Raw genomic sequence first — 15,329 nt, 5'->3', positions numbered from 1 at the left:
TCTCTCAATTGTATGCTATCATCATGTTGTAATGAATGGTTGGTGAACAACGAAAATTGGACTTTTTTCATTTTCTTTCTTTTTGCCGTATGTTTTTGTGTTTGTATTGCAATGGGCCTAGTATTTATGATTGATATTGAACATTAGATGGAGTAAAACTCAATCAATAAACTGTCCAATTGCAAATATTTGCATCATCAAATGGTTCAAAGAAATATTACCGAATATTGATAATACCTATTGAGACATCAAACAAGTTCAATGCTATTACAAATAAACAGAAACATTGCATAAAGCAAAACAAGACCGAAAAGACTGTGAATCTTTCCAAATTTTACAATTGGCCTTTGTGTTGGCAGGTTGGTTCTGAGGGAATGTCAAGATAAGGCTTGGATAAGAAATTATTTTGATGCTGAAATCTGTTAATTATTAAGTTAGGCTATTCCAACCAACAGGTTCTTTCTATTATGTGGAGATGTGAAGAAAAATAAAATTGATATCTGTGTTATTTAAGAATAAAGTGTTTAAATTGGAAAAGAGAAATAGTCCGTATTCTCTTCTTTCTTTATTCTGTCTATTTCCCTGTCTTAACAATGGTCAGAAAAGCAAAAACAAACTCTTTGTTTTAACAAATGGATTATTGAGGGGAATTGAAATTAGACTCCAAACTGTCGTCAATTGGACGTAATAATTCATTATTAGTTAAACAAATTTAGTTAATGGGTGAGTTAACCCATTCGATCATCCATGGAATATTAGTAATATTGAGATTATTATTTTTTCAACCTCGGTAATTGTAAGAAATGGAATCTTTTTTTAAAGCGAGAAAGAATAGTTTATTGAATAAAATTGAAACAATGTTATACATTTAACCTCGAGTTCTTAGATAAAGCTCGTGTTGGAATTGATTACAAACAGCTACAGCTCTACACCAATGGTGCTCATCACAAAGTAAATGAAAATAAAAGTATTGTCCAACATTAAACTCTCTGTAAAACTGCTTCGCTTCGCTTCGATCCAAATTTGATTCCAATAGTGACAAGCTGCGTAATTTTTGCATTCCATTGATCATTATTGACGATATTTTGGAATCTTTTGAAGTAAATCTCAGTGCATTTAGCTTGACAGTAATGTCGACGACAGCCTACTTTAGGACATTTCTTTCTTGGGTGACTCTCTCTCTTTCTTTTTCGCGAAGGGTTAGCCCTGGACACCTCAGACTTGCAGCATGAGCTATTTTAGATCCAAAACCATGTTTTTACCTGCTCAAGGTCATTCAAGGTCAACTCTGCATTAACCTCTAATTGCCATTGGAAGGTCATTTTTTGTGATCACAAAATTTTTATGACCGATTAATGCTAATCACTGTTAATAACTCATACTGTCTAAAGGATATGAGTGATTTCGAACCGTTCAGTTAACCAATCGCATTTATAAAAAATTAGTTTGTTTCTGCTGATGGGAGTTATTAACATTTGACTGACATTAATCGGCCAGAAAAATTTTGCGATTTCAACAAATGACCTCCCAGTGTCAATAAGAGGTCAAAAGTTTACCTTGAATGACCTTGAGCGTGTGGAATTATGGTTGTGGGACCTAGAGGCTTGAGAAGTTTTGATCAAAGAATGAGCAATGGTAGAAACACAATTATCAAAACATCGGATGTAGAGAATAAATTCTCAGGTATGAAGTCGCCTTCGCTGAACTCAGCGAGTAAGATTCTTTCGTTAAGAATAGGATTATCGTAAACGTAGGTTTCGTTTTTAAACGCTGCTTTTGTTGGTTTGAATGTTACCTTTAATCCGTCATATGCTACAAATATGAATTTGTTGGGCATTTAAAAGTCGAAGCTCATAATCGCCAAACATAAAATACGTAACAGCAGGCCAGGTGACATCAAAATGCGGGTGTTTATGTTTGTTTGTAAACTCCAAGGTGCAGGTCATTTTTTTGGAAATCGCGTCTAAAGATTCTAGAGGTCGCAAAAAGGTTATAATGAATGTATCTTTATGATCAGGTGCCGTCAGGTTAATCAGTGGAGTGAGGTTGAAAAGAAATGACTTGCAGACAGTTATGAGACTTAAATGACCTTGCATGGATACACACAACCATTTACATTCCTCACATGCCCAGTAATAGCAAATTTACAAATATAGCTGAATCGCCCTGTAGACTGTCATGAAGATCGAAGCAAATAAAACATAAAACTGGCAAAATAATAAGCTGACATTTTGCACTGTCATAATTATTAATCTGAGAATGGTGTTAAGAAATTCTGGAGAAGAATAAAAAGACAAGTGAAAAATGAAAGCGAAGTCGAGGGTCAAAAGTCGGCCATTTGTACCGGCCAACACCCACTGAGTAAGCCGTATCCTCACCGACTCAGTGGTTCAATTGGATGATACAGAGTAAATGAAAAATTACAGAACATCGGTGTGATATATTCATAATTGTCATTTAATGGCCATGGCATTTTTTTCATCACTTAAATCGCTCAACTGTATCATTACAGAAACGATAAAGCAGTATTTCGACTATTTAGTTGACAATCGAGCATTAGAAGCATCTTCGTTTATTGATATTTGTCTAGTCAATTTTTCAGATTCTAATATACATTCTTTCATTATTCTGTTGTATGAACCATGATAAAGCGAAAAATTGGCCGAAAGAATAAAATTTCAAAAGTTTTGTTTGCTTTTTCAGCGCATCTTTTGTCAACATTGAATCAGTTTGGGATAAGATGAAACTTAAAGTGAAACAAAATTGATTCATTTTTTCTGTAAAATGAAGGAAAAGTTTTGAAAGAAAATCATAATGAAACAAATTGATCGACTTTAAAATAGTGTTTACTCTAACTTTAAACTATTGAACGAATTGATAGAGTTTCAGTGCTGATACATGAGAATCTTTTGAAAACCTTTTTGTTCCTCTGCATAACCAGTTTGACTGCTCACTCCTACACCATTTGAACCCATGTTCACTCTGAATACCCTGACTAGTCTTATTTATCCCCATTCTTGCTTCATCTGTATCTTCTATTCTTCAACTGAGAAAAGAAGAAGAAGAGAAAAAAAAGAAGAACAAGAACTTTACTAAATCTACTTTTCTTGTTTGCCCTGATTTGCTTCTTGAGGTTGAAAAATGAGTTTCAAGATAAAGCCAAAAACTAGCAACAAAACTGAGGAAAGAATGAAATGAACACACAAATCTTTGTTGACAAAAGTTTTTAACGGTTGAAAATTTTATGTTATCAAACTAATAGATGGAATGAAAATCATCTCAATCATGAACTTCAATCAACCTTCTTTTTTTAGGTTAACCATGTGAACCTGGAGAGAGAAAAATTTCTCTTTCATCATCTTCATGACAACCTTGCCTATTATCTCAATCATGATTCTCTATTCTTTTGCACTTTACTCCAAAATTAATAATATAATTATCATCAATCAACATTCTGTATAACCTTTCAACCTCTTAGTTCAACTCATTGTTATCGGTGTCATTAAAATCATGATTGTCTATCGAGTAAACAAATAAAGAGAAGAGGAGCAAAAAAATTGAATTTTCATTGCTTTTCATCTTTTCATCTTTATCTTTCAATTTCATCTTCAACTGTCAAATCAATTGTATTCATTTGTTTATTTGTATATTCAGTATTGAAATGCTTCAATCCCATTGAGATTTATGATTATCATTTGAATTACCATTCAACAGGACCGAGTGTATAAACAAAAATTATTGACTCAAAAAATGCTTTCCAAATGCAAAATGTTTCGAAAGCGAACAAAAAAAAAGTCAAACATTTTTCGAAGTAACAGTTTCTTTTTTGTTTTCAATTTTCTTCTTCTCTTCATTCACTTTCATATCATTTGAGTAAATATTTTTTTCCTTTTTTGTTATGAGTTTCTCTAGACTTTTGCCTCTGTGTAAACACAGATTATGTCTTTGATATGAATATTGCAGCTGTGAATATAAATTACTCCATGTGAATTTCGTGAAAACTCTGGCAACTCTTGCTCAGAACACTTTTTTATCTCACTGCTATCCTAAGGTTATTTGCATTACTTTGATATAAATTGTCACTCAAACTAATTTACAATGTATCCAATAGTTAAGGTTATGATAAATTCAGATGATCCACCGAGAGTTGATACACTTTAGAATCAATTCATTTGTTTGCTCCCAAATCATCAGCATATTGAACGCTCAACTAGGAGTACGACTGGGATGTTGAGCTGGGAGTTCAACTGGGAGTTGGACTGGGAGTGCACTTGCAGGCAATTAGATATAATGTTGGATTGAGTTTTCTGTTTAAATATGACCATGATTAGTGGAACTGATTCATGTTAAATATTGTTATTGAATAGATTCTGGACAATCTTTGCTAATTTTTCTTATTCTTCCCTTTACAGCATCTCAATCTATTACAACACTTTATCCTGTTATAATGTTCATTCATGGTGAATCTTATGAATGGAATTCAGGTTCCGTTTACGATGGCTCAATATTATCATCGTTTGGTGAAGTGATAGTTGTTACAATCAATTATCGCCTCGGAGCTCTAGGTAAATATCGCAACATGAAAACATCAATAGAAATGTTGTGAGAGTGAAATCGGGTTTCAGTTGGAAATTGAACAAGAACTTTATCGAATGAATTCGGAAAGATTTTTTAACTTTTTCAATTTTTTTAGGATTCTTTCCATCTTTGGATGGGACTTCTAGAGGTAATTTTGGCCTTATGGATCAAGTTGCTGCCCTTCACTGGATCCAAGAAAATATCGGTGAATTTGGTGGCTCATCGAGTAATGTAACTATTTTTGGCCACGACTATGGAGCTTCTTTTGTTAACCTTCTTATGCTTTCACCGATGGGCAGAGGTAAGACTCATTTGTCTACATTAATTAGCATGCTTCAATTGACTCAATGATCATAAATTTTATCATCTTTACTAATGTCACTCATTTCAACTGTGTTATTATATCTCATTATTTATCATGTTTTGAGTAACTATCTTTTGTTCAATTTGATCCTACTTGATTTGATGGATTCAAATATAATGATAAAATGGATGGTTTATAATAATGAGAATCAGGAAAGAAGACTAAAGTGTGGTGAAATGATGATGGCAAGAAACAATGATGAGGAAATTATCAATAATATTATTGTAACAGAAAACTGTCAACTTAACTGAGATTGTTGATCATTAATAAAGGTAATGAAAACTGAGCGAAAGTTATATTATTTAGCTTCAACTTTGATCAAAGTAAAAAGATAAATCTATAAAATGGTCTTTCAGATAGTAATTTGATATCAGATAAAGGCTACTTTCGAATCATCATGATAATTTTCCTATTTTTTCTTCTGTTTAATCATCTCGACAAACATAAGTTTAAACATCATAATTCGCTCAGTTTTCTATCTAATTGATTCATTCAATCGTTCATCTCATCATTGTCAAACGATGAATCTAGCAGAAATGAAAATCTTATAAAAAGACTTACAAAAGGAACCGTTAGACATCTCGAGTATTTTACTTACTTTACCAAAACTAAACAAGTTTTCATTTTAGCAAAAGTCGACACTTGATCGATTTAAATCTACCCTGATTGAGATGACAGATTAAGATTATTCACTTGCTAGCCGTACCTCTATAACGGACTGTAACATGATTGGAGAGCCTTTGATTTCAATCTACTTCGGGCATTTGCTTATTCAACTTCGTCTTTGTTCGATAGTATTTTTAGTGATGAAATATATCTGAAGTATTACCTTCAAATCAACAATACAATGTATATCTTCGGAAGTCCCAATAGTTGAAGGCAATTTTTATGGAGATTTGACTTCCTCCTTGATTGTTGAAATGATCAGATCAAGACTTTCAGGGTATAGTTCTGTACCTTACAATACATACGATCATTAAGATTTAATATTATAATTTTGTTCCTACAATTAAAGTTCACTTTGAATACTGATTTATGCTGGTAATTGCAATTGTAATACTCGAGTCACGAAGGGTATCATCATTGTTATCCTGACCCAGAAGCCTCACCTACTTAAGTTGCAAATGACATCTCAAGAGCCCCTTTCCATTGAATTTGAACCAAGTAACGCGAGCAATATTTAATAATCAAAAGTCAACCTCTAATCAATTATTATCGTCTAATAATAGACACTTGTTAGTCGGGAACCCAAATCAAATATTAATTTTTGTTTCCATCAATCTTAGTAAGTAAACATTCATTAATAGGAATGATGAAAGCATTTTTTAATCTCCATTCAACTTTATGGATGATGACAATAAATTTTGTTTTTTATTTCATATTCAAATATATTAATATGTTGAGCTGAACCAGAAAAGGATGCAAAATGAAAATGATGAAAAATTGTGATAACATTGCATTTTTGTTATTCCTTGACAGAATTTTCTTCATCCATTTCATCCCCATTTAAAGTTATTATTATATTAAAAAGCAATATAAAAATACTATTAACTAATTAAAATTCTTTACCTTGGCAATATTGTCTTCATACTCTAGTATACTCTTGTATACAAATTATAACTACGTGTTAATATATTTCATTTTTACCCTGTTTAATTCAATAACGATGGTGACGATAATGAAAGCAACAATGAAAAACAAAAGATCAAGTTAACATTTTTCAAATTCCCTCAAGATTGTTATGGTTATTGTTGTTCAAAGTAAAGCAAAATAATCATTTTTAATATGAAAAGTACAAAAATGTAAAATTGAGATTTTTCCATGGAAAATGTTCTCTTTTTTTTCTTGCTCATTAAAACCATAATTTCTTAATCATTAGAGCAAATCGCAAGTCTCAATGGTCAAATGATAATGATTACAATTGCATGTTTTGTTGTTGAACAAAAGATGCAAAAATAATTCTTGAAATGAGAGCAAAGTGAATAAAATATCATTAAAAATGTTCAAATATGGAAACGGCAATGAAAAGTAATGAATCAATGAGTTGAACATTATTAGCTTTTCCATTCATGAATCACTGAAGTTGATGAAGAAAGCTTGAAATTAAATTATCCAAGAATAAAACTTATTACTTTGATTGGTAACTAATCAGAGCTCAGTTATCATAACTCACTTATAATTGAATTGAATAGGATTGAAGGAAAAGTCTTTTCATAAGTTTTACATAATCGTTTCTTGGATCGATTTTATTCCAAATCGAATCCATTTTCAGCTCAACAACTCGATTAGATGAATACTCATATTGAATAATAAAGATGGAGTTTGGAGTAAAGATGAAAAATGCAAAAACTCAAAAGTCAAAGAACTTTTGGACAAAGAATAGTTTTTGTTTCATTTTGTTTCGTAAAAATATCAAATAAGGTCAAATGGTCATTTGATACAAATTCACTTTGTTCAATTACACTTGATTACTGCGATTAAATCTCTTAAGAGTTTAATTTAATTATTTTATTCTGGAAATGATTTCGCAAAGTAAACCAACTTTTGGCTTTATTTTTCCTCGAATTTCAAATTTTTGTTTTTACTCTCAAAAATACATAAATGTAGGTTTGTCTCTTCAGGGCTTTAGTTGACCTTTACTGATGGTCAATGAATGGCAATACATTTGTGTAATAACAAGAAAAGTTATCAAAGTTGAATGTTTATCTGTAAAGGATTGAAAGGAAAAAATCGATTGAAATAGTCTGAAACTTGCAACTTGCTAATTCGATGTAAAGTCAATGGAAAGGTGCAAAAGATTTTGTTTTGACTTTAAGTCGAGAAATTGAGCCAATTTAGAGATGAAAATTTATGAACAAATAATTAGTTTTTGTTTTCCTTTTTACAGGACTTTTTCAGCGTGCAATCATGTCGAGTGGTTCAGCATTGAGTCCGTTCTCCATGGCCACGGATTCCATCAAGTACAGTAAAATACTTGCTGATCGAGTTGGCTGTACAAGTGATAACAATAAAAATACCGTTCTATTGAACTGCCTGAGAAAAAAGTCTCTTGACGAAATAATGTCCGTCTCATTTGATGTACCCAAACACTTGACCCTTTTTGGGCCCACAGTTGATGGTATTGTTATACCTGGTGATCCTTTGACTTTGATGACTGATGAAACTTCGCTCTTTGGATCGTACGAACTATTAACTGGAGTCACTCGAGTAGAATATTTTCATTCATTTACCGATTCAGATGTTCATCAAGGTATCGAACCTTCAAAACGTGATCGCATTATTCGCACTTTGGTTCGCAATTTGTACGATTACCATTTACAGGTGAGAAATGATTCCAAAGTTTTACTCTTCAACATTTAAATAATATCATCAAACATTTGTTCAATCTGATTCCTTAATTGTTTCCATTTACTTTCATCATCAGCTAATTTCATGTTTCCACTTAACCTTTGATTTTTTGCTTGTTTGGTTAATGATGAAATTAATTTCAATTTTCTTATAAAATTAAATTGATTTTACAACTCATTAAGTTTCTTGTTCCAATTAAGCCACGCTTTTAATTACAGTCTAAAAGGAGAATCAGAAAATTGCCGAAATTTAAACTTCTCATTCTTAAGTAAACTTCCCAGCAGATTAAAACTGATAACTTCATTGCAAAAGAAAATTGAATTTTCCAGACTAATAGAAGCATCTTCAATGGAAACTTTTATAGTTAGTTTAAGTTTTCATTGTAATAAAAATATCGTTACTCTAGCAACGAACTCATCCAATCTCATTACTAAAACTTACATAATGACAATTAGTCAAAATTAGCTCATCTATTGATCTAGAAATGAACGAAAGACGAGCCAATAGAAAAGTCAAGTTGAGCTAAGTAACATCTCAAGTGCTTTGAATTTTGACTTCCATGTGAAAAGAGTGTAAACGCTTGAACGATCACATTTAAATATCCAACTCTTGGTGAAGAATTTCAATTTTTAAGATTCTGTTCACAAGTTTTTCCCTTTTACTCCAAAGAAAAACTTCTTATTGTCCTTCCATATCTGAGTTTATTCAGAGTAATCTCATTGTCTCTTCTGAGCATCTATTAATACGATTCGTTATAATCAATGTTTTGATTGAAGTTATGACCAATGAATAGTTCCCTGATATTGCAAGTCTGGATCAGCCAAATAGATTGAAAATTTTGTATTAATTTATTCGCTGAATTGAAGGTTCCAATGAGCTTGAAAGTTGATTGAATTTAGAGAGGAACAGAAGCCAATCGTCAGATAAATTGGACAATGTCGAGTGAATGTTGGATAAAAGTTACAATTTATCCTGTTTCTTCGAGTTTCCATTCTCCTTGTATTCTTGCCAATTCAATCTACATTGTTAATCATGTAAGGAAAGGAAAAATGATTGGGACCAAAAAATGTCTTTCAATTATTTGTGTTCACTTTACTTCACTCTTTCCAGCCAAAGCTAATTGTTATTCCAATCATACTCAAACCAAGTTAACATGTTTCTTACATTTTTAGCTTGTTTTCAATTGATTCCCAACACTATTCAGGGATTTAGTCACAAGATATTATTTTGATAATTTTTGATATATTACCAGTTTGAGCCTTGTAGGCTTACATTGTATACTTTCAAAGCTTTTTTTGCTTCTCTCTTTCCATTACATTGATTCATGGTTAATTTTGTCTGTTTATCATTTAATATACTTTAATATCATTCGGATAAGTTAATTGTCAATTCAATCAATGTTGATGAAAGCAAATTAAATAAAGTCAATTGAAAGTGGCAAAAGGACAGCAAAACAAAAGATCATGTTCATGTTTGAGTAACAATTTCACTCGGTCCAGCTAATATTTTGTCCATCTTGATGGTTATAGCCTTTGGCTTTGTGATGTTTCAATTGACAAAACTTGGTTTTAATGCGAATGAATCAAAATTGTGATGAAAGTGAATTGAAATTGTTTCAGTTCAATTTTATATTCAATTTGAATGGCAAGTTGTTTGACAGAATACAAATTTTATACATTTACATGAAATGAAATGAGTTGAAAGTTGAGTTAACATTTAAACGTTAGTTTTGTCTAATACTTTGATGAGTGTCAATTGAAAGTGAATCCATCATTTATGAACACAAATGAATGTCTTTTAAATGATCATCATTATGAGATAAAATTTTGTACGATTATTGACACAATTGTAAAACGATCAAAGTCAATCATAAAGTTATATGAGAATAGTTTTAATGTTTTTTTAGAGCAAAATCAGTCTTAAAAGACAGTTGCAGAGACACAGATTAATGTTATTGCTTTACTGGTTTATCCTTAAAGATGGCACAAAAATTAAAACGCAATCCATTTGAATCTTTGGCGTTTTTTGTTTTCAATCTGTGTTGTTACTATTCATCTGATCATCTAGAGACGCAGTTGACTTGCATTTGAAGGATATTCAATGTTACATGGTTTATATTTGATATTATTTCATTTATAAGATTTGAAGTTACATTTATAGTCATCTTCTGAAATCCTTTTCTGTCTGCATGTATTTAGATGTATTCATATATGCAAATGGTCAACATTAATCATTGAATATTCCTCCAACAATTTACTCAATCGGAACAAAGTATTGATTTCACAGACGATGCTCACCCAGACTCCAAGTGAAAAGAGGTTAAGATTGAATGGTCAAGGTTCAAATCATGAAGTTACTACAACAGAAAAAGTCATTTATTAATAGTTCATCTATCGGTTTAACTTTTACAGTGCTTAACAGATTAGAGATTAAGAACATTAGCGAATTTCAACGACAAATTCAGATCATTCATTAAACATTGGTCTTAAGATCATTTTTTCGATTATTCCATCTTCGAAACAAATTCGAAAGTTACAGTGTATTTATTGAGAAAAACTTTTCGGGTCGATAAAAGAAATCATTTCAAACTTGAATCTGGTCCAATAATCGTCTGGAGGAACCTTTGACTTATTTCAGAAGTTACTTAATCAGGGAAAACACGATTGAAGGAAATGGACTTAAGTCGTTGGAACTTGGGACAAACGTCAAAATATGGGGATTTTAGTCGAAGTTTGAGAATAGCGTTCAAGTTGCAGAGAAATTTTTGAATAAATAATTCGAGGCTGTTACATTCTGAAGTCTATCATTATTCATTCAACAGTTAATGGTTAGCAAAATGTTTACTTTGAGATTTTTTTTTCTTCTGTTTAAATGTTGTAACCAAATTTTTGGGAAATAAAATGAAGAGTTGAAAATGAAGTGGTAAGGATGGGAAAAGATGAAGATGAAGTTTGTGAGAAGAAAGAAATTGAATGGAAATGATGAGAAAACATTTAAGATGCTTACAGATCATTTGAAAATGAATAAAATTTTCTAACCTGATTGAAGGGAAAATGGGTTGAAAGGAGAGAAGAAGAGAGGAAGAAAAACATTTAAATAAATGAGTTTCTTTGTACATTGAATGGTTAACAAGGTAAAAGGTAACCTTTTCTCGAAAGGGAAATAATAAAATGCTCAGAAAAAAAGGAACCTCAAAAGATAGGGAAACAAGAATAAACATTACAATTCAATAATCTACGGTTTTGGATGTTGTTGTCTGCTGTTGATAGTGTTGATATATCCATTGGAAAATGGCATTTTTAAATAACTATCAACTATTCCTTATTATTGTCTTGGTTAACTTTTATTTTGCCTTTGCCAAATCTTGTTGGTTCCTCCATTGAAGAGACACAAAATTATAACTTTTGTGTTTGAGTTTGACAAAACCGTATTGCTAGGCCAACAATAAAGCTTTAGATGGTCAAATATTCATTTTATGGATCCCGTGTTGATGTTAAATTTGACTTGGTTAATGGTTTTGTTTAAAATTTATTTTTCAATATTTCCCATTGAATTTGAAGTAACTGTGGAAGAAAATTTAAAGATTAATCTTTCCTTTAAACATTTAAATCATGATAATAACCATAATAGTAATGATAATGATAATAATGATCATTCACTCGTTTATATATTTTTACATGTTTGGCTTGAAAGAGTCTAAATTTTTGCCTCTTCCTTGGATAAGTTGTTACTGATGTTGCTGTTGTTGTAATAAGTGTTGAAGCAAATTTATGATCAAGTCTATTCTTGTTATCATTACTGACCAACAAGAAAAGGTTGTTACTATTACTATCACCATCATTATTACTATTATTATTATTAAGGATTTTCATCTCTCTTCTTCTCTTTTTTGGTACTTACAGTTGGTAACCCGAATTTTTCTTCTTTTTCCTTCTTTGATACTATTAAACTTTTGTTCCTATGTGTGTGTGTCTATGTGTACTTTATGTATGGATGGTTCTTGCTTAAAGATGATGTACAGGATGATGATGAGGAAAAAAGGAGAAGCAGATGATAAGCAGGAGAAAGAGTATAATGAAAGAGAATAACGTTGAATTAAGAAAGGCTCAGGATTCTCAGTAATTCTTCAACAGACCAGGGTAATATAATTTTATTGAGCCAATCCATCAAGTTAACTTTTATTCCTTGTTTCTTCAAATTGCCTTATAATTGGATAAATACATAGATAAAACAACAGCTACGGTATAAAAAAAAGTTGGCGACTTAAACCCAAGTTAACCAGTCTTTTACAAACTTCACTTTGTCACTGTTTATTAGTAAAACTTGTTATTGGACTTTTACTATGTTTTGGCTTCCTTTATATTCATATTTCAGATTTAGATTAATGTTAACAGGGTTCCATTGGTTGAGATTACTGTGTTGGTCCCTTTTCAACATCCTTTTTGCACCTCAGTCGATGAAACCAAAAGATAAACTTTACAGTAAACAGAAGTGGAAGTTGGTTGTTTTTTTTCCTCTCCTCCTGCTTTCCAAATGTAAATGATGTTGATAATTGTTTGGTGGAAGGGGTTAACGATCATGATTGTATAATATGATTAGACCATGGTGGTGATAAGTTGCATACTTTGTGATATAGTATCTTGATTAGAGATGAGAAAAAGAAGGTTCTGGGTAATGTAATGAAATTGAAGACACAGAATGGTTACATATTATTCAGTCTAGTTCATTAGGTTACTTAAGTGAAGAATGTTGAAACCAATGGAGACTTTTCTTTCTCATTATTTGTAGAATGGTAATCCTAGATGAGATTAAATGAGATCTCGTCAGGCAGAGAGTTGTATTAATTTGATCACAAACCATGAAAAGAGTGTCTTGAATGAAAAAAATTAAGTTTGTCAAAAGTGACGATGGTGATGAGAATGTCTAACACACGAGAACCAAATAAAGGTGAAGATAAATTGTCCAAAAAAGTGTTTTATTAATAATAGTTTACAATTATTAATAGATGATAAAATGGAGGTGCACGTTGAATCCAAAGAGCTGTGAAATCGTTTAGTGAAGATCAGAAATCATATTCTTGATTCAGATGGTTAAAGTGAAGACACAAGTGAATCAATCACAATCAGGGATTAGAAGAATTGTGGTTAGATGAATTGTGATTAGATGAATTGTGATTAGATGAATCTTGGTAAAGAATAATTCCTTGTTTCAGTTTTTCCACCCAATCAACAACAGTTTCTCGAGGTACAGCCTTATCGCCAATGACTTGAACAATATTTGCATAAGTCTGGTCAACAGTATATTCCAATAGATAGCAAAACTTCACATAATAGTATTGAGAGCGAGGCTCTGTAATATCAACGTCTTCGTCATCATCCGTGGGATCCATGGGATCAATGGGTTCAATGGGTTCCATAGTCTTCCAAAATTTGAATAAAAAAATTAAACACAATAAAAATAACTTTAAAAGTAAATTGTCAAAAAAAACTTGGTTAAAACGCTGAAGCAAATTGGCGTGAACCGCTGGACATGTGACTGCGCCTGAGTAGCTAAAAAGGCAGCAACCCAAAAGACCGGGAAAAGTTGCAGCTGATCTTATTAAGATATTTCGTTCTCAATTTACTGTTTATTTTGATTATTTTAGCTTGTGATGAAAGTTGAATTTTTTCTTGGCTTTTATTTAGATTAATTCCTGATTTTAATTATAAAATTATAATGGTTTTCTTTAAGTAAGTAAGTCATTTGTTCTGAAACAGCTCTTGTTACATTTGTTAATGTCAATGTTAATTTGCCTCTTTTTTGTTTCTGTTATTGTTTTTCTTATGCAACTGAACATCATTTGTTTATTACATCGTGATATTCAACAAATCACCTTATTATTTCTCCAGTTGTTTCTCATTGTTTGGATCTACATGAGTTTCTCTCTTTTTTATATATATTTTTATATATATATTTTGGTCTCTCAGTGAATAGCAAAGTCAAGTAAAATGAATGATGAAAGACGAGAGCAGAGAAAAAAAGATGAAGACTTCTATCAGTATAATGATGGTATTGTTACGTAAAGTTGATCGTATATCTGTAACAGATTGGTTGATATCATTGGATAGTCCATCAGACACATTTCCCTGAGAGAATTGGTAAAAGAAATAAACAAGCCAAAAAAAGAAAGGAAAAGAAAAAGGAGTAGAAAAAGAAAAGGATAAAGGGAAAGGCTGGTGGAATGGTGAAAAGTGAAGATGAAAATTCTAACAACAAGGAAACAAAACAAGGGAAAACAAGAGGATCCGATAAAATTGAAAAGGTTAATTAGCTCAACCTTGGTCCAATGATACATCATCAGCTTTCGTTACTATTATTGTTCCAACTGTTGACGATAGTGTTCAGTTTATCAATACACATTGACTGCTGATAATAATGATAGGGATGATGATGATGATGGTAACGGAGCAAAAGAAAATCAATATTACAATGTTTCATTATATATTGAACATAATGTTACCAGGGAAAGATCATTTTTTGGAATAAGTGTTGAAGTCTATTACACGAACACTCAAATTGGTAGTAAAATCATAAGTGTGAACCACATTGTATCGCTTTCAGCTTATCACTAACATTATGATTCTGATGGTGATTATGATGATTATTACTACAGTGGAAACCTTCAAGAGCTTTTCTCATCCAGTCTTCACTCATATACATGTATATCATGTTATTTTGTTGCCAAAAACTTAATAACCAGCTTACTCTTTTTGTCTCGTACCATCATTATCATCATTAATTAGTTAATCAGTGTGTGCTATTCTGTTACAATGGTTATCGCGCTGAGCTGCTAATTAACAGGAATGGTTCAAACAACGAGTAAAACAAAGTTCAACTTGAACAGGGCAAAACTGAATCTGAGTGCATCTCAAATGCACATATTTTGATTGAAACGTTCATTATGTTGAACTGTAAACTGTGTCACATTTACTCTTGATTGGTGTGAAAATTGGTTATGATCAACAAAATCATCAATTGTTTCTGCTTTTGTTTATCACTA

General features: G+C 31.5%; 1 protein-coding gene and 1 long non-coding RNA gene across 3 annotated transcripts in view; one reads left to right on the top strand and one right to left on the bottom strand.

Annotated features, from left to right (window-relative positions):
- The window catches only part of LOC107369267 (neuroligin-4, X-linked-like), a 57,624-nt gene that overhangs the window by 34,832 nt on the left and 7,463 nt on the right, over positions 1 to 15,329 (top strand). For both annotated transcript variants that reach the window (XM_015937216.3, XM_089269721.1), the window contains exons 3-5: positions 4,413 to 4,565; positions 4,694 to 4,879; positions 7,830 to 8,263. In XM_015937216.3, coding sequence (XP_015792702.2) covers positions 4,413 to 4,565; positions 4,694 to 4,879; positions 7,830 to 8,263 — 773 coding nt within the window. The remainder of the gene's footprint in view (positions 1 to 4,412; positions 4,566 to 4,693; positions 4,880 to 7,829; positions 8,264 to 15,329) is intronic.
- LOC149093323 (uncharacterized) lies at positions 10,647 to 13,827 on the bottom strand. The gene is made up of 2 exons (XR_016200200.1): positions 12,191 to 13,827; positions 10,647 to 11,853 (listed from the first exon to the last, which is right to left on the bottom strand). It is a non-coding gene; the product is annotated as an uncharacterized LOC149093323 (long non-coding RNA).

Source organism: Tetranychus urticae, chromosome 3 (genome assembly GCF_039701765.1).
Source record: "Tetranychus urticae isolate SD_2017Ah chromosome 3, NJAU_TeUrti_SD_1.0, whole genome shotgun sequence".
Lineage (NCBI taxonomy): Eukaryota > Metazoa > Arthropoda > Arachnida > Trombidiformes > Tetranychidae > Tetranychus > Tetranychus urticae.
The sequence above is the reverse complement of the archived record's forward strand: the minus strand, read 5'-3'. Positions and strand labels throughout refer to the sequence as shown.